The sequence below is a fragment of the Pleurodeles waltl genome, chromosome 8 (assembly GCF_031143425.1).
Source record: "Pleurodeles waltl isolate 20211129_DDA chromosome 8, aPleWal1.hap1.20221129, whole genome shotgun sequence".
Taxonomy (NCBI): Eukaryota; Metazoa; Chordata; class Amphibia; order Caudata; family Salamandridae; genus Pleurodeles; species Pleurodeles waltl.
The window spans coordinates 696,427,821-696,454,698 of record NC_090447.1 but is presented as its reverse complement, the minus strand read 5'-3'; the positions used below and the strand labels follow the sequence as shown (position 1 = coordinate 696,454,698).

Here is a 26,878-nt window from a genome sequence, read left to right as displayed (position 1 = left end):
TACCCAGCAACACCAAGCCAACAGACAAGCAGAATAGGCATTGTAGGAGAGCTCACCAGGGCAGGCAGCCATCGCCCACTCTAGAGTATGTATCACCTTTGTTTCAGCCAAGTCCCCAACAGTGTAGAGCCGGCCAAGGTGCCTCAGTTGGCATGTGTAGTTCTGCTGCAGGCACTGCAACCTCCCAACACCCAAGGCAGGCCAAGGTCCTGTGTGCGCCAGCTCCAGAGAACCTCCCTCAATAAGGTCAGTAAGCCATTATGCCACACAGCGCAACCTAACTGCCAAATGTGGCCTGACCCAGTCTGGCTGCAGAAATGGCTTGGCTCCAGAGTGGCCCCCAAATCGCTGATCCACCCCCTCCATGTCTGCCTCGATTCCCATAGGAGAAGAACCACACAGTCCATCGGAGGGCAAGAGCCAGGTCACCAGAGAGTCCCGGAGACCAAAGAGCATCCCACGGCCACCACGTGGCAGCCTCTAATCAAAGACTTTCAGCCCCCCCCCCCAGTCAGTGGAGGCAGAAAATGGCCAACCAGAGCTAGGCCCACTGATTCACCTCCTAAACTGCCCAGCCATCACAAGTGGGTCTGTCCTGGACCTCAACAAAGCTGCTTCCCATGTAGCTGCAGATCTCACATACGTCCCTGGTGTGTAGCACTTTGAGGTGCACACCACCTCTGATGCTGCCAGTTGTGGGTGTGTAGGTGCGCCAGGGGGAATCCCTCGGTCTCAGCTCTGGTGCAGCCCATTATCGCTGCCGACCACCGCCTTCTCTCTCCAGTGTGGGCCAGTCCGTGGTCCACTCCAACTCACATCTTTCAGTGCAATCCTGCTCCCATCCAGAGCCTAAACAAAAGGGGCCCAGTGGGCCCGCAAGTAGCAGCATTTCCCCTCGTCCCCCAGCCCGAGTCCAGGAGCGTTATGCAGGCCAATGCGGGCATGGGGGGGGCAGTGTGCCAACTAAGCTCATTCGCTGGTTCTGCTTTCCAGTGGAGGCCCATCCGCAGCCCACAGAGATGCACACTCCTCTGTGCTGTCTGGCTTTGTTGCAAGGCCCCCACAGGGCCCAGCAAGCACCATCGAAGCACCTCTCTCGGGCAGTGGCACCTCTCCATATCCCGAGCCACAGTCCAGCAAGTCAGTACGGCACAATGCAGGTACAGAGGGGAGGGGGCCCAGGCAGCCCTCCATGGGTCCCCACTATGAAGAAAAAAATTGTTTCTGCTGCCTCGCCAGTCGCTGCATGGCCCACACGGTCTTCAATTCCCCGTCCGGTCGTCACCCTCTATCTAATATGTTGCAGTGGCAAATTGAGAATAGGCAGGCAGGTGCTGGTAAATGCCTCTGATTCCAGCTCGACCCAGGTAGCTTTACCCTGGGAAGCATGTGGCTAGGATCGGGTTATCAGTGTGGTGGGGTAGAGCTCTCATAAATGGCGTTTGCCATGTTCGATACCAAAGCCATGCCCCCCATTACTTTTATTTTTTACTATGATTGTTATAATGATGAGACTCAGCAGCTTCCGCAACTCTAAAATTGTACAAAATCCATGCCAAAACAAGACACACATTGGCAAAACCAAAAGGCTGATCACCAACTGCAAACCTTTCAGCTTTACCAATGCTTGTTTTTTTCATGTTTTTTTATAGTCCTGTTGAAACTTGTTGTCTCGATTTTCCATCACAAATATATTTTGGTAAGTACTAGCATGCATCAGTACAGTTTACTAAATGATGCTTCAAAGAAATGGTACCTAAAATTTCACAGTAGTTAGCAAAACAATATTTTTCCTAGTTGCATTTTTTGTGAACAATTTATTTTGAAAGCAAAGAATCATCAGTCTTGCTTTCAAGACTATGCAAGTATTTGCACTTAATAAGAAAGCATTATAGGAGCATTATGTGTAGTCTCATACTGTTAAACTTTGCAAATGTGTGTATACATTTATATTGGAACCACAGTCAATAGTGCAGTCCGAGGCTTACAACATTTAATTAGAACGCTCAGCCTAATAATAAAGGCTTTGCCTTAATGAACCATAAATGCAAGTTCAAACAGCATTACCATATGAACATAAATATTACTTTATCTGCAGACAGTGCCCTTCCCTGATCTATAATGGACTGTAAACTGGCAGCCAAAATGTTTGTGCTGCAGCAGGTTGGACCCTACTTGTCCCAAGGACAAAATAGACATGAAAACTTGTTGTCCTTTACCCCAAACAATATGTTCTGGGTGTCAGGCTATAGGAATTCCACATCCCTGCTGTTAAGTACATTAACTCCAGCTTTTTCTTTTACGTTCTGACACTTACATTTTTTCCATTTAAATATAGAGTTAGAGGCAACAGAATATAAAGAAACACGTAAACCCGGAAACGTGTAGCAACTTGAACGCTCAGTGGTATTGGGGTGATAAGGAAAGGAACCTGTTAGACTGTAATTCAGAGACCCCCTTGGGGCCAGTAAAGCAGTTGGTGTCATGAGCTTGAGAGCCTTCTGAGCATTTTAGTTGCCTTTCTGTTCTTCCCTCTGTGTCTGACAATCAGTCTAAGACATAGCATGGGAGAGGCCGTGCTGACAACAAATTCACAATGGCTAGCAGTCAGGTTTTATTCTGAAATGTTCTAGTGCAAGGCAAAGTATTATTCCACCCCTTCTGCTCTGAGCTACCCATTTATTCTTCCTGAGTCTAACAATGATACATTGTTTCCTAGTTTCCAAGGTCCATGTGTGATGAGCTGCTGTAGTTAGGTTTTTGGCTTTATAATTGGATAAACAAGACTACATGAAAGAATTCAAAGAAAAGCACTGGGCTGGAACAGCTAGTCACACACGGATTTGGGAAGCGTGGCTGGGCTGATGACAGACATGCTGAGGAATCAACAGAGACAGAAGTAGTGCCGGCGAAAGGCCCCCATATAGTTATATACTGTAGTTCTGACACAACCATGCCCTTATCACTTGTGTCTAACTGCCCCAACAGTGTACACTGAATGGCCTGGAGTGATGCTCTGCTTCATTTGAGCATTGAACATGATTTAAAAAACGAATCTCATTATGAGCATGTCACTATGTGGTATTGCTTATGATAAAGTGTCACTCAAAGTCCCACACTTAAAGCATTGAAAGGTCAAACCTAGGAAAAATATAGAAATGTCACATATGGGAAAACTGAAAGCTTAGCAACTATGGGTCTTCAGCATTGATGGGAGCTCGAATCCCAGTAGACACACCTTTGCCTCCAATCTGGGTCCCGGGAAAATGGAGGTTAAGGGTATGCATCCATCATGTTATTCGCTGGCCACGCCCCTCGCTTTGTTATTAAAGAGTAGTATTACCAACTATAATGACCGTTGTTATGCCTCTTTATAACTTTACCCATACCGAATGTCATAAACAAGCTTGAGACTCTTGATTTCCAACTTCATATTTGTGAATATGCTGGAAGATGGGTCTGGAAGAACAAACTGGACTCAGACATTATAAAAGCTTGGATGTCATTTTTATTCATATACAATGACCTGTATTTCACCTGCTCTGATTATGCTGGTGGATTTGTTAGTGGTGTTTGATTATTCTTGATCACGCAAGTCTTCCTACTAGTTTTAATGAAGTGGTGTGAATGTCGAATATATCCTTAAATTAGTTTAGATAATAATAGCAATAGAAATTCTAGAGCCAAAATGGGACTCTTTTCTGATGGTCTGTTTGTGACTTGTGAATATCTCACAGGGATTATGTTTAGCTCTCCTTGTGTATACTATGTATGATTGAAGGGCAGAATAGGCATACTTTTTCACAACTATGCTGATGATTCCCAAGAGGTAACAGCAATTGAGTTTGAGAATCACGAGAAATGTATTAATGATATTTTTCTTGAGACAAAAATGTATGTGAATAAGAGCAGACTTTAATAGGTTTAGCAAATAGATTTCAGAAACTTTTTAAAGGGTTTAGACAGGTTCCAATAGTACTCATTTACTTTCAATGAGTTAACAGAGTTAAAACCTTTGACGTACGTTTTGACCTTATTTCATTGGATGGGCATGACAAAAATATTATTATATCTTTTTCTAATTATTATATTCAAATTCTACATCTGTTAGGCTGTTTCAAATGGAGAAGTAAAAGGTTTCAAAATCTATATTCTAAAACTGACTTTCCAATACCTTAACTATAGGAGCTACAAAACAACGGACCCTTAAGATGCAATTTATGCAAAACTCTGCATCTAGAGCTTTTACTAATACACTTTGCTTTGAATGCATATCTCCAGTCCTTAGCAAGCTACACTGGCTGTGGTCAAGCTAAGAGTGCATTTCAGTGACTCTTCCCTACTGGTTTGTGTTTGAAAGTGCTGCTAAATGTCTTAAGTGCATTTTACAAACATGCTCTCTTTCTCTTAACAGCACCCATGCAATAAACAAAACTACTGAAAGGGTCAAGGAGAAGTGTCTTTAGCACCTTCGGCTGTGCTGTGGAACAACTTCCCAGAAGTGTTAAGAGCTCAAGCATAAGGCGCAGCTTGTTAAATATTCTGGTATACCAGCTCTTTCATATCCTGCCAGGACTGCATATGCTATACAAGCAAGATGACATTAAAAATGATGAGACAAATAGTAGTTTGCATACAGGACTCACTTGCCATACGGCATAACACTTTTGTTCCAACGTGGCTCAAAAAGAAAGGACTATGCATACCAAAGTTCAGGCGAGGAGAGAGACAATGTATGTATTAGGCCCCTGCTAACGCACATGCAGGGGATATACATGTGAGAAAAGGCCTCTTTTGGCATGGTTAGCCCCACTTTTGCCTGGTATGTGATGTAGCCTAAAAGTTGTAGGTGCCCAGGGCCCCTGCTAACCAGGTTTCCTGGGTCAATTGGCAACACCTTTAGCTGCCACTATAAGTCCCTAGTGAATGGTATTTAGGTTCCCAGGACATGGGGTACCAAGGGTAGGCCCCTGAGGGCAGCAGCACTGATTGTGTCACCTCTGGGGCCGTTCATCCAGATGCACCCAGCCCTACCACTGGGGGCTGCACTTTCTCATGCAAACCTAAAACATAGTCCAGATGGTACATATGAATTCCAGGGTCTAGAACAGGGTTCTCCAGCAGTTCATGTAATAAGGGTTACTTATGTCCAATGAAAATCATCCTGAGTTGCTAAATATTATTGTTGTTGTAATAAGAGTACGATTATATTCATGGACACAACAAGCAAGATTACGATCGGTGCTCACCTCGTTTCATTAGGCACTGTTGTCATGCATAATATGAAAAAGGATGTGTCAATGTGGAATGTCTCTACCTAAATAATACATAACAGCCATAGCTGCAGTGGCCCTGGCACCAAGGTAATGATATTATTAGTAACAATACATCTCCCCAGTGTGGCATGAATGATCTCTCAGATATTAGCCAACTTCAAATATATTTTAGAAATGCAAGTATTTTTCTCTAAACGAAATACATACAGCTGCCTACTCCGGTCCTATGTAGCAACGTGAATTAGTCAACAGACCAAGTAGGACTTGGGCCAAGAAGGGTGTGTTTGTTTAAATAAAGTGATGTACGCGCATGCCTTTCTAGGTATAGTCTCAGATACACAAGGAAGCATGAAGAGGTCTGTGGCTCTACTGCCTACATCCCAAGAAATATGAGACTAGAGATGCTCTGCCGTTGCCCACCCCACACTTTCCTGGAATACTGCCACTGTCTCCAGCGCAGCATTGTAGGTAAGGCCGGGATGGGCAGCAGGGAGACGGGGGGGGGGGGGTGGGGTGTGAGGGTAGGAACAGACGCATGAGGCAGCTAGCAGCTAGGAAGATCCGCAAAGCTGCATCTAGTGCCGACTGTGTGGCACCGTGGAATCGAACAGCTTTCTAGGGTCGTGAGAGTTATATTTTGGATCCAGATGCCAGTCTTTCAAAACACCCTACTGTTTGCTGCAAGTTATGTTTTCCAAGTAATTGCCATTTCTCTTTATTTTGCAGGCAGCAGCTGATGCTTGTAAACTGATGGGGCACCGGATATTTTACAGTCAAATAATAGGTGATCAACTCCTGCACCAGAAACAAAAAATAACAGATTTAATAGACATTGCAACCATGAAGGATTATATGCAAGTAGGAACCTTTTTTAAATATTTTCACATATTTTGTCATGTTTAAAATAAAAAAATAAAATCGTAATTCCTAATCATTGATGTTTCAGCTATTTTGTTGGGATCTAGACATAAATATATTCTTAGTTTTTAGCATCTACCCTGTGGCGTGCTAAACCTTCTTATGAAGCGTCACTATTGTGCTCATTCTACCAGGTAAGGCCACATTACTGGAACCTACTTCAAAATGATCTGTGCTCTCTCTCTCTTCTCCTGCCACTCTTAAACCTGCTTTAAAGCCACATCTTATATACATGTTTAGCCGCCACAATTAATTCATTTATTTCTATTCCCTTCTCTGTTTTCCGTATTTCCACGTTATGAATCATTTTAAAATGATATATGTTTGTTAAGCCCATGATTGTTTCTCAGTTAAGCATTCTCCAACTTGCATTAAATCCACATTTTAAAGACCGTGCTGCTTTCACTGCATCCATTATCTGTTACCATAATTATTTCTGTTTGCTAAAAATAAATAATAATGGCCTAAACTGATTCTTACCTGTGTTTCCAATTCTTGCCTTTGCGCATATACATATTTCCCATTGTCATTGTTAGATTTTTCTGTTTTCTGCTGCCTTCTCAGTTCCAAGATCTAAAAACTCTGGGTGGCAAAAGGACTAGAAGTTATGAATATAGCTTTAGGGATTTTGAAGTAAGACCTTCATATCTGCACTATAACCCGAAATCCTTTGTGGCACCCTCTGTATGTTTTTACCGTGCTTTACCTTAAAATCACTTTTAAGTTATCAGTTAGAATTGGACTCTGTGTGATTCTTCGGATTGCACTACATGGGTCACTAGTGCCTGGCCTTTCCAAGTTTTTCTGAACATGCAGAGAATTTACAGTTTCAGCAAATAGATTCCTATGTTTTGTGCTAAATTTTGTTCTGTGTTTTTAAGCCTTGTGTGGCTGTCTTTCAGAAGTCCAGAGCTAGCAAGCGTTTGTTTCTCATTGTGTAACCTGGCCTGGTTTTCTGGAGTTGTTCATGGATCTGAACCTCTGTCCACTCACTCCTGCCTTCACAATAGGTAGTTAGCTGTACGTTAAACTTCACGTTAGCTACAGTCTTCAACAGAGAGCTTCATGAATGGTGGTCACTTCTAGGTATGACAAAACATTAGAAACACTATACAGTGGTTGAGAAAGGCTATTGGATCCCCAACAAACTCTGTCTTTGTTGGGACGTTCGAGACCTGTGTTTTAAGAACAGGAGCATTAGTTCAAACATCAGTTGTCCTTTACCAGGGGGTGCTCTTGATCCGAGTATATATGTTTGCAAGCATGGACTATTGGTTTAGCCTAACCCTAGCTAAAAGGCAGCAGAACACTGTACATGTTCAAAGGCAAATAGACAGCCAACAAATGACTGAAGAGGTAGCTGGCTTTTTGAAGCAGAGTAGGCAGTTGTTGCATCATGCTGTAGTGTTCCTTTAAGAGGTGTGACTTCAGCTCTTTCCTAAGGTGCGAGTCCTATGTCAGTGTCATTCATAAGGCCCATGCCAAATCTTGCAATATTTACCACATTCCAATCAAATTCCTTCACGATCATGTAGCTGATAAAGCCCACTCAGGGTTCCTTGGCAGTTGGATTAACCATAGAAAGGCAGCCATTACATCTCTCAATCAAACACTGGACCTCCATTTCGCTGCCTGCTCCATTGATTGACAGGATGTTACTGAATCCCTCTAAAGGTATTTTATTGTTTGCTCCAGTTTCTGATCATACATCTGCCAAATGGCTCAAAAAGCCTTTTTTAGGTCGAGCACGAAAGCGCTTTTACCTGTTGTAAGTATTGTGTGCTTTTAACTACGCGCAATGCACACCCATCACTTTCACTCGTTCATGGGCTTGCCTTTCAAAAATCCATTATCATCATTGGAAAATGCTTTACTTTTGTCCCTCCCGTGGTGGTTATGTTATCGCCTTGTAGACTGCCCCTGTTACATCGATAATTGCATGATTGCCAATACATTTGACTACGAGCATACTTCTTTTTCTTTTTATGTCTCTCCTTCACGCTCATGCTCATGGCGGCCATGGCGCTTTGAATCAGCTTGCTTATGTCAACTGTTTTACTTTTCTTTTCAAATTTATTTGGCAGGTAAAGTCCAGTTAGGAACTTACACGCTAATAGCTCTAGCTGGAGCTAATGCGAGACTCATTGCATTGCAAATGCTTGTTTCATTTTACTCGCTATTGCTATGAAAAGGACAGACAAAAATACTTTTAGTGCTATTAGCGATAACTATAATTATTTTATTCAACTAAACCCGATTAGAACCGTTTAGGTTTTGAGAGAGGTATGGAAGGTACTGATGTATAAAAGGACTTTGCATTTACAAAGCCAATAGTGCGCCAAACTACAAGTTTTATAAGTGGAAAACCGAACTAAGGGAACATGTTGAGTTGGAAAGGATGTGCGACTCGCATGGAAAATGGGTTGCGACCATTTCTGTGTTTGTAAACCACTCGTGGAAGACTGACACTTAGAAGGAATAGGTATCCTTTTACAAACGGGACGCAGTCAGTAGGGGGCAGTTTCCTTTATTTGAATGTGGGTTGCTTGTATTATTGGAGCAGGCAGCACAGCAAGCCATAACTTCCCGCTCCCCTTGGCGTCGCTTTCAATTAAGCCGATGTTTTTATATTGTGGCTCTTGCCCCTATGAAGTACAAGTTTGTATTGGTTACATTCTGTACATATAGTATCTGGTTTCGTCGCAGTGATTTGTGAAAACAGAGATTGCTTTTCGGCCCTAAGTTTTGTACCCTTGTCTCTCATACATTTCTTCCCCTTGTAGGAGTCACTTTATTTACTGATATTATTGGTTAGTTTTATTTCTTTTCACATTGATTTTAACTGTTGCACTTAAAGCATAGCCATCCCCATGATAGTCAGGCACCCAGTAAGTTCATCCTTTCTTTTTTACCTCTGTAGGTGGACTAAGGTTTAATGGGCTCCATCATGCCACAGGACATTTGATGCTAACGTGCAGGATATTTCCAGAGACTGCTGTTCTATCTGTGTAGGGGACACACCATTAGTGCTTAAGGAAAGCCTTCTCTACTCATCTGTGGCCAGACAGAGCAGGCACAGAGGCGTATACTTATATCTAACAAGCTGAGCAGACTACTTGGACGAGGCACAATAGCAGGATGAAACATTACACATCGGTGGTCCTGAAATTTCGAAATTAGCCTGTCTATATTTTGTAGGTAAATAAAGTAGCTGAAAAGCTTCCAACGATCCCTCACATTCATGAGCATCATTGTGACAACAATGAATATCCTTGACTAATCTGGATCAAATTAGTTATTCCAAGTAAATCACTAACGTTAATGCTTCTAAAATCAACCAGAAGTGAGACATTGTATTGTACAGCTTACTATTTGTAATGCACAAGCAAATGTAAGAGGCCCAGTTGTAGGCTCTGCAAACAGTGATATTCTAATTAGTTAATTAACATTATGAAGATTCAGCATAGCCTTGAGAAACATCAAAACACGCAGTTTTTAAAATTTACGTGGGGAAGAAAAGAACAAGGAAAGCAATATTACACATAGTAGCCTTAGCAATGCATGAAGAGGATAAAGTGAATTCATTAAGAAAGCGTTATAGAAGGGACATTACAAATAACTGTTTTGTTTATTCTTGCCACATAAGCAGTAGTTGTTTTAGGTTATACTTAAAGGTGGCGAAGATGTTGTCAAGTCATGCCTTTGGGGAGCTTGTGCCAAAGTTTCACTTCTGTCACTTTTAGTGATCTACTGCCAAACTGGATAAGCAACTTTTTTGGTTGATGAATTTGCTATCAATGTGATGAGGCTGAGGAAGTGTCAGATGGTAAATATCAACAAGGTCTGACAGATAATTGTGGGCTTTCCCATTGATTGCTATCCAAAACTGGCATAAAGCTCTGCGTTAGCCCTGGTGATCTGCAGTTTGTCTAGACAATTGGTATACCATAATCAAAACGTGAAAATGATCCCTCAGATAGTACATAAAGTGGATTGTTCTATTTTGACGAAGTTTAACTTCTTGAATAGATTTATTGGGAAGACTTAGGGCTTCATTACAAGTCTGCCAGACTCTTGGTGGTGGTCGGACCGCCACACTCCTGACGGTCCGACCGCTATATTACGACCCTGGCGGGCGGACTGCCAGGAGACCACCGCCAGGAGCATGGTTCCTGACGGGGTGGCGTGGCCGAAATCATGGTCAGCCATGGCAGCGCTGAGTTCAGTGCCGACGTGCTGTGATCACAAGTCCACTTTTTGTCAGCCTTTTCATGGTGGGGTCCCTGCCAGCACCCTCGAAATGCAGTGTGCATTCCGAGGGTGCTGATGTGCCACGGCATTGGCCTCTGCTTTTTTAAGGGAGCCGAGGGCAATGCCGTGGCACTGTGGCCGCCGTTCTGACCGGTGGAAACGTCATAATACGATGTTTCCGTCAGTCAGCCCGGTGGAAACATCGTAATACGACTGGGGGTTGGAGGGGAGGGTAGGCCGCAGGTATGACGGCAGCCTCCTCCCCACAGCTTTAGTGGTTGAATATTTATGACTGCCAAAGTTGTAATGAGGCTCTAAAATGTGTGTGAAATTCACAGTCTTGTTAACATTTTAAAACCAGACATTCATTCTTAACTGTAAACTTGTTGGGGGATGACTTTTTCATATTTTAAATTACATAATCCAAGAGCGATTTACAAGTTCTTTGGATAATTCTTTGCAGGGCATAGAGGGTGGACTCATTTTTTTCTTTGGTGATTGCGTTCATTGGAAGGGCAAGTCACCAAAGCTCTGTAAAACTGAATTATATAACAATATGGGGCACCTCAGTTGGGCTGACGAAACAGATTTAACTAACTCCAAAAAAACTTCCTAACTAATTTGGAAACTCTGCACTACAATAAATTGATAGGTGTGCTATCCAGTCAGTTGACTCCCACGTTTGTTGCCAAGCGGCTTGTGCCAATTTCGTCCAAGTACTAATCTTAAGACAACGTTAAGGCTGCTCCAAAGTCATGAGTTTTGAAAAATGCAGCCCCACCTTTTGCTCTAGGAGAGTCCAAGCAAATTCTCAACCAAACATGCTTCAAAGTAATTGAATAAAGTCCAGTTACAGACTGACCTATAACCAGATTTTGAATTTGGCGGCTAGTCCATTGAGGCCTTTAAGCAATTGTCCAAATTGCTGCAGTTTTAGCTAGAAAGACAATTTTCTGATGACTTTTGCAAAATTATAATTTCTACTGCAAAGTACAAATACTTTTCGGGACACCCAGTTTAGAAGAAAGGGAGGAATAATTATATATAATAATAATAATTATAATTATGAGTGCACAAATTACTTTTCCGGATGCATGTTCGTTGTCATAAAACCTTAATCTGTAAAAAGAAAAAAGTTAATGGTTTCAGAAAGTACAATGGTGGCAAGATGGTCCATACACAAGACTCACCTAGGCGGATGTCAAACATGATCAGGCGCCAGTCCAGCAAATTCTATATTCCACACTTCCTTTTCTTGTACTGCTAATTCTACCAATGATGTTTTAAGGTAACTACCACTTCCTTCCTTTGTGGCACTCGCTGTGTTTGAAATTGCGTACCGAAGACTCAGTCCAGTGCTGCTACTGCATTCTACAGGTTCCCATTTGCTATAGCTTTCAATGGCTCTATTCTTTGGAGTCCTTTCTTTTCAGGTTCCACCTGGTTGAATTAAATTCTTTCCTAACAGACCAGTGGATCAGTATCCTGAATCCATTCCACAGAGACTACGTTTTCTCTCTCATTTACCTCTTTTTCTTTCAAGAGTTAGACTTCTGAGGCTTGAGTTTGTGCAAGTTTTGATTTCACTGTAAGAGAAGAGAGTGGGTTGTTGTCTGAGTCAAGAGACTGGTTCCTGACACATACCAGCACCAAATCCGCTTACATAGGATGTATGGCACTACCTCGAGTTGCCCCATATGTGGAACCCATGACGCTGACATGGCTTGCATGTTTTGGAATTGCCCAGTGGTGGTGAGGGTGTGGCAGAATGTCACAGACACATTAACATATGTGGCAGGGAGGGGCTGTGCTCCATGGAAAGTGCCATTTTGGGACTTTTCAAATGCAAAATATCAGCGAATGCCACCAACCGCTTTCTAGACTAGTTCTACTACTAGTTTGGAGATCTATTGTGATGCATTGGAAAGCCAGCAGCCTACCATGATTGCAGTTTTGGCACTAAGTAAATCTCAAGTGGGGAAAGGCTGAATCTATGGCCTTCCGGCAAGAGGAAGCCCGTGGCCTTTGCAGGGTCCGCATTGCAATAGAATGGGGCACTCTGCTAAATGAATTGCAAAGACTCACAAAAGATTCCCAGTCTGAATAATCCTTAGGTGACCGGTCTATTATAGTGTTTGTTTGCTATTCTGTGTCTCTCCTCAGTCTACCTCTCCTACACATTAATTGGTACACGTTGTTAGAAATGGGGTTTTTGGTTGGCAGTCAGGTTACCCTCTGTCCAAGCAAAAGCCCTCACTCTAGTCAGGGTAAGTCACACACTATCCAAGATTATCCTGTGCCCACCCTCTGGTAGCTTGGCACGAGCAGTCAGGCTTAACTTAGAAGGCAATGTGTAAAGTATTTGTGCAATAAATCATACAATACCACCATATAGCACCACAAAAATACACCACACAGTGTTTAGAAAAATATATAATATTTATCAGGATAATTGTAGGTCAAAAAGAATAAAGATGCAATGGAAAATTGTAGAACTATCACAGGAAAGTGATATAAAGTGTCTTAAGTCTTTAGAATGTAATAAAGTGTCTTTCAAGCACAAAGTACCTTGTTTCTGGTGGAAAATATCCTCAGAGGGCCACAGGTGAAGAGATGCGTGGAAAAAGGGGAGTGTGCGTCGATTTCCTCTCAGCACACACAGACTTGCGTCGTTCTTTTCCACGCGGGGAAGTCGGGCGTCGTTTTCCGGCGCGCAGACAGTCTCTTTTTGTGGATCGCGGGGATTACCAGTTGTCCCGGGTCTGTGCGTGGATTCTCCTGCTTGTTTTCCGGCTGCGTGTCGTTCTGCGGGGCTGCGCGTCGAAGTTTCGATCTCACGGTAGGCGTCGCGTCGATTTCTCCTTGGAAGTCGGGCGGCGTTGTCCTTGCGAGGCCGTGCGTCGAAAGTTTGGTCTCACGGCAGGCGTCGCGTCGATTTCTCCTTGGAAGTCGGGCGGCGTTGTCCTTGCGAGGCCGTGCGTCAAAGTTTCGCACTCACGGTAGGCGTCGCGTCGATTTCTCCTGGAAAGTCGGGCGGCTTTGTCCTTGCGAGGTTGTGCGTCGAAGTCTCGATCGTCCCGAGGGCGTCGCGTCGATCAGCGTCGGTGTGCGGCGTTTTTCTCGCCGCGAAACAAGCTGTGCGTCGAAATTTTCGGCGCACGGAGCGTCCAAGTGAAAGGAAGAAGTCTTTTTGGTCCTGAGACTTCAAGGAACAGGAGGCAAGCTCTATCCAAGCCCTTGGAGAGCACTTTCACAGCCAGACAAGAGTTCAGCAAGGCAGCAGGGCAACAGCAAGACAGCAGTCCTTTGTAGAAAGCAGACAGGTGAGTCCTTTGAGCAGCCAGGCAGTTCTTCTTGGCAGGATGTAGTTTCTGGTTCAGGTTTCTTCTCCAGCAAGTGTCTGATGAGGTAGGGCAGAGGCCCTGTTTTATACCCAAATGTGCCTTTGAAGTGGGGGAGACTTCAAAGAGTGGCTAAGAAGTGCACCAGGTCCCCTTTCAGTTTACTCCTGTCTGCCAGGGTCCCAGTAGGGGGTGTGGCAGTCCTTTGTGTGAGAGCAGACCCTCCACCCTCCCAGCCCAGGAAGACCCATTCAAAATGCAGATGTATGCAAGTGAGGCTGAGTACCCTGTGTTTGGGGTGTGTCTGAGTGAATGCACAAGGAGCTGTCAACCAAGCCCAGCCAGACGTGGATTGTAAGGCACAGAAGGATTTAAGTGCAAAGAAATGCTCACTTTCTAAAAGCGGCATTTCTAGAATAGTAATATTAAATCCGACTTCACCAGTCAGTAGGACTTTGTATTACCATTCTGGCCATACTAAATATGACCTCCCTGCTCCTTTCAGATCAGCAGCTGCCACTTCAACAGTGTATGAGGGCAGCCCTAATGTTAGCCTATGAAGGGAGCAGGCCTCTCAGTAGTGTAAAAACGAATTTAGGAGTTTTACACTACCAGGACATATAACTACACAGGTACATGTCCTGCCTTTTACCTACACAGCACCCTGCCCTAGGGGTTACCTAGGGCACACCTTAAGGGTGACTTATATGTAGAAAAAGGGGAGTTCTAGGCTTGGCAAGTACTTTTAAATGCCAAGTCGAGGTGGCAGTGAAACTGCACACACAGGCCTTGCAATGGCAGGCCTGAGACAAGGAAAAAGGGGCTACTTAAGTGGGTGGCACAACCAGTGCTGCAGGCCCACTAGTAGCATTTAATTTACCAGCCCTGTGCACATAAAGTGCACCTTACTAGGGACTTATAAGTAAATTAATAGTCCAATCAGGTAGGATTCCAGGTTACCATGTTTTAAGGGAGAGAGCATATGCACTTTAGCACTGGTTAGCAGTGGTAAAGTGCGCAGAGTCTATAAACCAGCACAAACAGTGTCCAAAAAAATGGAGGGAGGCAGGCAAAAAGTTAGGGGTGACTACCCTAAGGCTGTCAGGTCTAACATGTGTCCCCCCCAGCTGAAAGTGGGGAGAGCTACCCGACCTCCTGGGAGCTCTCATCGCTAAGGCGGAAGTACCTGGAGAGACCATCAGCATTGGCGTGGTCAACCCCTGGGCGATGTTCCACCGTAAAGTCCATCCCCTGTAGGGAAATGGACCACCTCAAGAGTTTTGGATTCTCACCCCTCATCTGCATGAGCCATCTGAGGGGCCTGTGGTCTGTCTGAACCAGGAAGTGAGTCCCAAACAGGTAGGGTCTTAGCTTCTTCAGTGCCCAGACCACAGCAAAAGCTTCTCGTTCAATAGCACTCCACCTCTGTTCCCGTGGTAATAGCCTTCTGCTAATAAAGACTACCGGTTGATCTCTGCCCTCCTCATTCAGCTGTGCTAGGACTGCCCCTATGCCATGCTCTGAAGCGTCTGTCTGCACGATAAATTCCTGGGAGTAGTCAGGGGCCATGAGTACGGGGGCCGTGCACATGGCTTCCTTCAGGGCGTCAAAGGCTTTCTGACAAGCCTCTGTCCAATTCACCAACTTAGGTTGCTTCTTGGAAGTGAGTTCTGTCAAGGGTGTTACAATGGTACCATAGCCCTTGACAAATCGGCGGTAGTATCCTGTGAGGCCTAGAAAGGCTCTCACCTCCGTCTGTGTTCGGGGTGGTTGCCAGGCCTTGATAGTTTCAATCTTGGCCTGGAGTGGCTGCACCTTGCCACCACCCACTAGGTGTCCTAAGTACACCACGGAACCCTGCCCAATCTGGCACTTACTGGCCTTGATGGTCAGGCCTGCCTGTTGCAGGGCCTGAAGCACCTCCTTGAGGTGAAGCAGGTGTTCCTCCCAGCTGGAACTGTAGACAGCTATGTCATCCAGGTAGGCTGCACAGAAGGCATCCTTGCCAGCTAGGACCCCGTTAACCAACCGTTGGAAGGTAGCGGGGCATTTTTCAACCCAAACGGCATCACCCGGAACTGGTAATGGCCATCCGGGGTTGAAAATGCGGATCTTTCCTTGGCCCCCTCAGTTAGGCCGATCTGCCAGTACCCTGAAGTAAGATCAAACGTACTCAGGAACTTGGCAGCGCCTAGCCTGTCCACGAGCTCATCAGCTCGGGGGATGGGGTGAGCATCAGTCCGTGTGACTGAGTTGAGACCCCGGTAGTCCACACAGAACCGGAGTTCTGGCTTCGCACCTGGGGCAGTAGCCTTAGGGACCAATACCACTGGGCTGGCCCAGGGACTACTGGATTTCTCAATGACCCCTAGAGTCAACATCTTGGAGACCTCCTCCTTGATGCTGGCCTTCACCTTATCCGACAACCTGTAAATTTTGTTTTTCACAGGGAGACTGTCACCGGTGTCAATATCATGAACACAGAGGTGGGTCAGCCCAGGAGTAAGGGAGAACAGGGGGGAGAACTGCTCCAACAGCTCATAACAGTCTCCTTTCTGATTTAGAGTCAGGGAGTCAGACAGAATGACCCCGCTTACTGACCCATCACCTTCTTGGGCAGAGAGGAGGTCAGGGAGAGGTTCACTCTCCTCTTCCGTTCCTTCATCTGTGACCAGAAGCATGTTGATCTCCGACCTCTCAAAATGAGCTTTTAGTCGGTTCACATGGAGCACCCTTAGGGGATTCCTAGGGGTTTTGAGGTCCACTAGGTAAGTGGCCTCCCCTTTCCGCTCCTTTATTTCGAATGGGCCAGACCAGCGGTCCTGGAGAGCTCTGGGCTCTACTGGCTCCATTACCCACACTTTGTCTCCAGGTTGAAACTCTACCAGGGTGGCCTTCTGGTCATACCATTGTTTCATCACCTCTTGACTGGCCTCAAGGTTATCTTGGGCTTCTTTCCAGAAGCGGGTCATCTGGTTGCGGAGGGCCAACATATAGCTGACCACATCCTGAGGGGGTGTCTTTGGAGCTTTCTCCAATCCCTCCTGGACAATGCTTAAGGGTCCCCTGACAGGGTACCCATAGAGAAGTTCAAAGGGACTGAACCCTACCCCTCTCTGGGGGACCTCTCTGTAAGCAAAGAGAAGGCATGGTAAGAGGACGTCCCACTTACGCCTCATGGCCTCAGGGAGGCCACCAATCATGCCTTTCAGGGTCTTGTTGAATCTCTCCACAAGACCGTTCGTCTGGGGGTGATAGGGTGTGGTGAACTTGTAAGTTACACCACACGCATCCCACAGAGACTTCATGTATGCAGACATGAAGTTAGTGCCTCTGTCAGACACTATTTCCTTGGGGAATCCCACACGGGTAAATATCCCCATCAGGGTTCTGGCCACCACCGGTGCAGTTACTGTCCTTAGAGGGATTGCCTCTGGGTAACGGGTGGCATGGTCCACCAAAACCAGGATGAACCTGTTGCCTAAGGCAGTTTTGGGGTCCAAGGGGCCAACAATGTCGATGCCCACCCTTTCAAAGGGGGTGCCAACGACAGGAAGTGGAATCAGGGGGGTTTTAACCCTTTTTCCTGCTTTACCACTGGCCTGGCAGGTAGGACAGGATCTGCAGAACTTGTCTGAGTGTGTCCTCATTTTGGGCCAATAAAAGTGGGTGACAAGCCTGTTAAAGGTCTTGCCCTGCCCCAAATGTCCTGCCAGGGGAATGTCGTGAGCCAGACCCAGTAGGAAGGTTCGGTAACATTGGGGGACCACCAGCATACGTGCTGCCCCAAAGCCCGGAACCTTAGGCTCACTGTAGAGGAGATCATTCTCCCAATATAGGTGGTGATCGCCAGAGGCGTCGCCGGCTGCCTGGTTTGAGGCTTGTTTCCTCAACCCTTCTAGAGTGGGACATTCTTTCTGCGCCTTGCAGAATTCCTCCCTGGTGGGTCCACCCTCAACTTGCCAGCCAGCAAGCTCAGGTAAGTCACCTAGGGCGGCGATGTCTTCCCCAGTTGGCTCGGAAGCCTCCTCCTCAGGAGCCCCGTCAGCCACTGTGGGAACAGCGGGGGCCGGTTTCCCGCACCCCTGGTCCCTCCTCCTGGCAGCTCTCTGGGCCATCGTTCCAGGCTCCAGATGCCCTTGACTTCCCTCTCGGTCAGCCATGGACCGTGTGGTCATGCAGACCCACTCAGGTAACCCTAACATCTCCAGGTGAGACCTGAGCTCCACTTCTTTCCAAGCAGTGTGCTCAAGGTCATTGCCTAACAGACAATCTACAGGCATGGCAGGACTCACAGCTACTTTCAGAGTACCAGAGACCCCCCCCCACTCAAAGGGAACCAGAGCCACCGGTAGGTGACTCTCGCGATTGTCAGCGACTCTGACCTGGTGGAATGTATTAGGTACTATCTGCTCTGCTGACACCAGCTGACTCTTGATAGTAGTCATACTGGCTCCTGTGTCACGCAGAGCCTCCACCCTCTGCCCATCAATGGTGACCCACTGCCGGTACTTGGAAGTATTTCTGGGCATGTGGGCCTTGGGCACCATTTCTCCTTCTCCCAGGGACACTAGGGAAATCTCTACCTGCTCCCCAAAGCTAGTTGGGTCCATCTCCCCCCGAGTGCTACACTAGTCAACCCAGGTGCCTGTCCGGTAGTGGACAGTGCCCTCTTGGGGCACTGTGGATCGCCTTTGTAGTGACCATATTGGTAACACTCCATGCATTTGGGGCTAGATTTTCCTGACCTGTCAAATGTCCCTGGCTTTTTCCCAAATTTGGAAAAGGAAGGGTTGCCACCCCCTCCCTGGGAATTCTTTTGGGGGCCTTTAGAGAGTTCCTTATCTGTAAGTTTATCTCCCCCCTCTTTCTTCTGTTGGGAACCCTGACCACCTTTGTGGGAGTCCCCCCCAGGTACCTTTTTGGACACTCTGGTGCTAACCCAGAGGTCCGCCTCCTCAGCAAGCTTCCTGGGATCAGTCAGCTTACTATCCACTAGGTGCTGGCGCAAATCGGTATAAGTAACATTAAGCATATGCTCTCTCAGGATCAAGTCATATAAACCTTTATAATCTGCTACTTTGTTGCCCCGCACCCATCCATTCAGTGCCTTACTAGAGAAATCAAAGAAATCTACCCATGTTTGTGTGGTTTGTTTGGTGCTGTCCCTGAACCTCTGACGGTATCCCTCAGGGGTCAGCCCAAACTTGGCAAGTAAAGTGGCTTTCTGGAGTGGGTATGTGTTTTGATCCGGTGGATCCAATGTGAGAAGTGTGTCCCTCCCCAATGGCGGCACATAACCCCACATAGCTACCCCCCATTGCCCTCCAGGAACCTCATGAGCCCTTAGTGCAACTTCATAAGCAGCTAACCATTTATCTATGTCATCTCCCACCACAAAACTGGGCACCACATTTTTGGGTATACGAACCTTCTTTTCTCCAGCAGGTCCTGTCTGTATGCTGCCACCATTATTGCTGGATTCAGACTGTCTTGCCTTGATCTCCAGCTCCTTGAGACTCAGTTCATGAGCCAACAATAGTTTCTTTTCAGCCAAAGCTCTTTCAGCTTCCACTTGTTTGGCTGTTCTTTCAGCTTCTGCTTGTTTGGCTGCCCTTTCAGCTTCTGCTTGAATCTGTTTGGCTGTTCTTTCAGCTTCAATCTGTTTGGCTGCTCTTTCAGCCTCAGCTTGTTTGGCTTCTCTTTCTGCCCTCCTCTCCTCCTGTTGTGCCTCAATTTTCAGTTTTGCCATTTGCAATTGGAACTCCCTTTCCTCTCTCCTTTCCTCTGCGGTCAGGCTTTGCATGGAGACACTGCTCCCTGGTCTGGAAGGGTGCACAATTGCAGTGGTAACACCATCCATAGATAGTGAAAATCCTTCTGAGGGGCCATTTTCTGGCTCCTCTTCCTCATCATCCTCTAAATGGGCTTCTGCCCAGGCCCTCAGCGCCACTTGAAAGTCCTCCTTTCTGGAGGCCCCTTGGGTGGGTACCCTTAATGCCCTGCAGAATCCTCTTAGTTGTTTGACCGTGTATGTATCCAACTGGACTAGGTCAAAGTCCCCTGACTGAGACACAGTCAGAGACATGTTGAGTGAGGATTTAGTTTTTGAAAATTGTCAGGAAAAAACGGATTTTCAAAAAGAGATAAAAACCAAGTTGACCTTCAACTGTGGGTAGGTAGTGAAATACTTAGCTACTGTATGTCACTGCACAAATACAAGTCCTATCCTCACCGCTGATCACCAATGTTAGAAATGGGGTTTTTGGTTGGCAGTCAGGTTACTCTCTGTCCAAGCAAAAGCCCTCACTCTAGTCAGGGTAAGTCACACACTATCCAAGATTATCCTGTGCCCACCCTCTGGTAGCTTGGCACGAGCAGTCAGGCTTAACTTAGAAGGCAATGTGTAAAGTATTTGTGCAATAAATCATACAATACCACCATATAGCACCACAAAAATACACCACACAGTGTTTAGAAAAATATATAATATTTATCAGGATAATTGTAGGTCAAAAAGAATAAAGATGCAATGGAAAATTGTAGAACTATCACAGGAAAGTGATATAAAGTGTCTTAAGTCTTTAGAATGTAATAAAGTGTCTTTCAAGCACAAAGTACCTTGTTTCTGGTGGAAAATATCCTCAGAGGGCCACAGGTGAAGAGATGCGTGGAAAAAGGGGTGTGTGCGTCGATTTCCTCTCAGCACACATAGACTTGCGTCGTTCTTTTCAACGCGGGGAAGTCGGGCGTCGTTTTCCGGCGCGCAGACAGTCTCTTTTTGTGGATCGCGGGGATTACCAGATGTCCCGGGTCTGTGCGTGGATTCTCCTGCTTGTTTTCCGGCTGCGTGTCGTTCTGCGGGGCTGCGCGTCGAAGTTTCGATCTCACGGTAGGCGTCGCGTCGATTTCTCCTTGGAAGTCGGGCGGCGTTGTCCTTGCGAGGCCGTGCGTCGAAAGTTTGGTCTCACGGCAGGCGTCGCGTCGATTTCTCCTTGGAAGTCGGGCGGCGTTGTCCTTGCGAGGCCGTGCGTCAAAGTTTCGCACTCACGGTAGGCGTCGCGTCGATTTCTCCTGGAAAGTCGGGCGGCTTTGTCCTTGCGAGGTTGTGCGTCGAAGTCTCGATCGTCCCGAGGGCGTCGCGTCGATCAGCGTCGGTGTGCGGCGTTTTTCTCGCCGCGAAACAAGCTGTGCGTCGAAATTTTCGGCGCACGGAGCGTCCAAGTGAAAGGAAGAAGTCTTTTTGGTCCTGAGACTTCAAGGAACAGGAGGCAAGCTCTATCCAAGCCCTTGGAGAGCACTTTCACAGCCAGACAAGAGTTCAGCAAGGCAGCAGGGCAACAGCAAGACAGCAGTCCTTTGTAGAAAGCAGACAGGTGAGTCCTTTGAGCAGCCAGGCAGTTCTTCTAGGCAGGATGTAGTTTCTGGTTCAGGTTTCTTCTCCAGCAAGTGTCTGATGAGGTAGGGCAGAGGCCCTGTTTTATACCCAAATGTGCCTTTGAAGTGGGGGAGACTTCAAAGAGTGGCTAAGAAGTGCACCAGGTCCCCTTTCAGTTTACTCCTGTCTGCCAGGGTCCCAGTAGGGGGTGTGGCAGTCCTTTGTGTGAGAGCAGACCCTCCACCCTCCCAGCCCAGGAAGACCCATTCAAAATGCAGATGTATGCAAGTGAGGCTGAGTACCCTGTGTTTGGGGTGTGTCTGAGTGAATGCACAAGGAGCTGTCAACCAAGCCCAGCCAGACGTGGATTGTAAGGAACAGAAGGATTTAAGTGCAAAGAAACGCTCACTTTCTAAAAGCGGCATTTCTAGAATAGTAATATTAAATCCGACTTCACCAGTCAATAGGACTTTGTATTACCATTCTGGCCATACTAAATATGACCTCCCTGCTCCTTTCAGATCAGCAGCTGCCACTTCAACAGTGTATGAGGGCAGCCCTAATGTTAGCCTATGAAGGGAGCAGGCCTCTCAGTAGTGTAAAAACGAATTTAGGAGTTTTACACTACCAGGACATATAACTACACAGGTACATGTCCTGCCTTTTACCTACACAGCACCCTGCCCTAGGGGTTACCTAGGGCACACCTTAAGGGTGACTTATATGTAGAAAAAGGGGAGTTCTAGGCTTGGCAAGTACTTTTAAATGCCAAGTCGAGGTGGCAGTGAAACTGCACACACAGGCCTTGCAATGGCAGGCCTGAGACAAGGAAAAAGGGGCTACTTAAGTGGGTGGCACAACCAGTGCTGCAGGCCCACTAGTAGCATTTAATTTACCAGCCCTGTGCACATAAAGTGCACCTTACTAGGGACTTATAAGTAAATTAATAGTCCAATCAGGTAGGATTCCAGGTTACCATGTTTTAAGGGAGAGAGCATATGCACTTTAGCACTGGTTAGCAGTGGTAAAGTGCGCAGAGTCTATAAACCAGCACAAACAGTGTCCAAAAAAATGGAGGGAGGCAGGCAAAAAGTTAGGGGTGACTACCCTAAGGCTGTCAGGTCTAACACACGTGATATGTCAAGACTCGTTGTATACATGTCATTCATTCTCATAACGTTGAGCATGTTTCAGGATTTGGAGTTCACCACTGAGGCCAGTGCACGCACTCATTATCTAAGTACTTGCATCCTAGATGTGACTCATATGACTTCACAGTGTATGTTGTTCTTTTACTTGTACAATGTTAGAACAAATACATCCTGTTGTGCAGTATTTGCTGTCATAATATGTATAGACCCTCTTTGGGAACAGCTGGTATGTTCTTGTCATTTGAATACGTCTCCATATGATGTGTCTCTGTACCACTATATAAAAATTAATAAGAATTGGCTAATAAAATGCAGCACTAAATCATGTGGTTAGTCTATGGATTTGGGCATTGGTCCCATGCAGGCTGTAGCTTATGCCACGAACATCCTGGGAACCCACAGGGACTGTGACTTTTTGTTAGCCCAAATCAGTGAGATTCATGTTGTTCTCCTAATTTTGGTCACCAAGTAGGAGCCGATCATCTACACAAAAACATCAACCTTAGGGGACTTCATTGAGCCTCATGTGGTATTCTGGAGGCCTTCTGGTATTATTGTCCCTTCCCATACTTTAGTATTGTAAAGTCACCCCTCTAGAAATAATCAGGCGGTCCCTGGATTTTTACAGGCCTTTATGTTTCAGTGCAATCTACACTTTTGGTCCTTGCCGGGCATTTACCACAGTTTAAGCTAAAGTTACCTTTACTTTGTTCTTTCTTACTAACAATGTTTTAACATGGACACCTTCCATCATTCTTGATCGAAGTCCTTGGTTGCTAAATTATGCCACGTTTATGCAGTGCCACATACCAGTCATTACAATCATTTGGTTTTGGGTGTTTGATGAACCAATGAAGCAGCTGCAGCCGCCTTTTAACATTGCATCAATGACATCTCCAAAAACCTTTTTAATGCCTCTGTGGTGATTTACATGGACAAACAATGTAATCTTCTGCCGTCACCTAGAGAAACACCAGTGTCTTGAGAGAGGGTTCCTGCAATGGTTATGGTGTCAATCCTTGAAGTGAAAGGCTGAAAAACATATTTTTGAAACACCAGCAGTGACATCCCTGGTGTTTCATATTTCCTATACAAGAATACACGTGACTACAAGCAAGATAACTACTGTGTAGGTATTGATGACCCCTACCACCCTCCACTCTTCCTGGTTTTGCTAAGCTTTGCTGACAATGTATCAAGTTTTTTCCCTTTCCCATCACACAATTAACAGCAAAAAAAGTTCCTTTCATTTGGGGATAGGTCCTGGAGGAAGCCTCAAGCCTTTAACACCGTATGGAAACATTCACTACTGCACCAGCCTGAGAAATCCCAGATTGCACTCTCCAAACACTATCGGAGTCATCCTCTCACAAAATCATCTGACCATTCTAGCCTTTTGAATAACTACATGATTTATAAACACAAACAGTTTGCCGCCATTAAGGAGGCTTTTGACTACTGGAGGAACCAGCTTAAAGGTTCTCATTACCTGATGCTGGTGTGGACGGATCATATAAATTAAGGGTACCAGAACTCCATGAAATTTATGAACCCAATACATGTACATTTGTCTCTTTTTCCCCAGTTTCAATTGCTGATCATATATCTCCATGGTAACTACCACAGAAAGACAGTGCTTTGTCCTGTCACATAGAAATAGACAGCCAGATTACTTAGTCTGCCTCTATTTTGATGTTACAGTCTATACTTCTGAAAGATGTCACATCATTTTTTACAACTATACAAAACAAGGAGGTCCCAGTGAAGTAGAGATACTGGATTCAAACTCACACCAAGCATAGGAAAAAGAAGAATTATTGGTTCCAATTCCATGACAATTGATTATATTTACCTGAAGCGACCATACAATACAGGCTATGGAGGTAAGCTATGATGCCCCAGGAGCAGGCACCTAGGAAACAGAACCCAATACCTATTAACACATTACTTTTCACGGCAAAGATGGATCAGACTGCCAGAAACTGTGTCACCTGATGTGTTATATGCGCTCAAGCCACATCAGCACACAACAAACTAGTACGACTGCTCCATCCCTTGCATACCAAAAAGAACACGGTCTCAGTATTCAGTTAACTTATTGTCTACCTAAAGTCAAGACCCATACCACTAACATGGTAGAGTGGGCTACTTTATTATGGCGGCAAATTTTATCTAACTGACTAAATTGCTCACAGTCCCAAACTCGTCAGGATATTTCTTACATGGTTTTGCAGAACTTATTACCATTGGTAGAGGAGGATGATGTGTGGCCTGCTGTTGGAAGAATGAATTAAAGAATGGCTGGTTCTCTCGTAGGGGATCTCCGTTGATATTCATAAGCATTTGAATAGTTTTGCCTACACATGTTATCCCAGAGCACTTCTTCACATAGTCTCTTCTTAAGTTTAGGCGTTCTCCTTGCTTCAGGAAGGCCTGCAGAGACACTTAAGAAAGAACACAATATGCAGCCTAGGCAAACAGGCTACAGTGGTGTAATGTTTCCGATTATACTTAGAACAAAGGGTTAAAACACTTTCATAAATGTATAATTTGAGGTAAATGTTTACACCAGTCCTCAAATCTCCTTCACAAACACTTTTTCTGGCAAAGTAAGAGATGAAGAATAGAAAGGCAGTGTAGCCCCATAGGCTGCTATTATATTAGTGAAAAACAGTGACTGTGCCTTTAAGGCTGCAGAAACCACCAATATCCCATCATGCTCAGCAGGTGGCAATTGACTCAGTTCTTTTTTCCAGTACCTACTGACAGGATCCTGAAGCACTGAGCTCAGCCTTTTAGCCTTTTTCTCCTCAAAATTGGTTCCCTCGACGTTTTTCATCAGTATCTTTCATCCTGACACTTTTTCTGACAGGGTTATGAGGCATATTTCACGTTTATCGTGCCTTCCCTGTTTGACAAGTGTCCTTCATGTGGAAGAAAAAAGGCAAAAATACACCCCCACAGAGTCTGTATCCTTTGCCTTCTATCAAGGCATCATCCAGAGCAGTGTCCCCACTGCAAGCAGTTTTTGCACTGTTCCCTGAGAGAAAGGGAGAAGATTTGCCTCTATAACAAGAAAGAACAGCGCAGACAACAACTACAGTCTCATGGTGAGTCCTCAGAGGGAGGAGAGGTTCACTCCTCTACCATGGCTCCTACATTTGCCTCTGAGGGGCGTGCAAGGTCCACAAAGGGAGTGCCACAAAGAAAACCACATCGTTCCTGGTTGCTGCAGAGGGACTTGACGTTGAGGCCAGGTATGGCACCAACTTGTTCGCGGTCGAGGAAATGGCACAGGTCAACATCAAGGCAAGATAGAACCTACACGCCGTTGATGCATACTGTGAAGTCCATGTCAAGAAACATATCAACGTCGAGGCGACCAGACACTTTGATGCTAGGGGGTATTACAACGTCAAGGAGATCGATGTCAAGGGGTCATAGATGGCGGTCAACGTTGAAGATTGATGTCAAGGTCCCTGTAGACATCAAGAAGAAAAAGGAGGCATATATATGTATCTTCTGAATCAGAGTACTCAAGGTCTTAATCAACTTCCTCTCCAATAGTACTTCCGGATTCACTGCCTCCACAGCCTCTGCCACCTCCACTTCCTGCAGTGAATCCTGCGCCACTTGCACCAGCTGCTCCAGCACCTGTGACTCTGACACAGCCTCGTTAGCGCCCAAAGTCACTCCATGGGTCACACCACCATAGACATCGTTTCAGGCACTCTTTTTCCAGGCGATCCCAACATCATAGACATCTTTCTTGCACATGGACAAACTCTAGACATCGCTTAAGACATACAACATCCTCTTCTTCAACAAGATGTTATTCACCGACTTTGACTGACTCACCACAACCTCGCTTCTCACCAGTGGATGAAATATTCACCTTCCAGGAGATGTTGTTAAGGGGAGCAGCTTTATTAAATATACAGATGTTGGTTCCTAAAACTACAACATCTGTCATATCTGAGACTGTCCATCACAGGGCTACTTGAACCTGCCCTGGTGCTTTTCCTTACCCCAGCAACCATCAAACTGGCTCCTTCGAGGCTCTAAAAGAAATATAGGCCTCCAGAACAAGATTCCCTGTTCCTAAGAGCGGATAAAGTTCTTGACTCCTTAGTCACCCTGGCTGCAAAGACGTTTCACACCACAGCCCCTGCATCTTCTGTACCTTCTGATAAGGAGAACAGAAAATTGGACTCTGTAGGGCGCAAGGTATCTAATACATCTGTGACAACTATGAAGGCCGCCAGTGCCACCGCCCTCCTCCGTAGGTGCAATAAAGCGTTCTGGGATCAATCCAGCAATTTGAAGATGACCTCCCTAGGGACAGGAGACAAGACTTTCTGGAAATAGTAAATGAAGGGCTCATGGTGTCCAACCAAATAATCAGTGTGTCAGCAGATTTATCCTTGTTGGTGGCTCATGAATACTGTCAGGGTATTGCCTTGAGACGTCACTCTTGGCTCTGACTCACCTCTTTAAAGTCTGATTCACAACAGTGGTTCCTAAACTTTCCATTTTCAGGATCTACCCTCTTTGGCAGCCACA

General features: G+C 45.7%; 1 protein-coding gene across 1 annotated transcript in view; it reads left to right on the top strand.

Moving 5' to 3' along the window:
- Positions 1-26,878, top strand: part of C8HXorf58 (chromosome 8 CXorf58 homolog) — a 626,664-nt gene that overhangs the window by 411,971 nt on the left and 187,815 nt on the right. Inside the window, exon 6 of the mRNA XM_069204823.1 lies at positions 6,003-6,134. Coding sequence (XP_069060924.1) covers positions 6,003-6,134 — 132 coding nt within the window. The remainder of the gene's footprint in view (positions 1-6,002; positions 6,135-26,878) is intronic.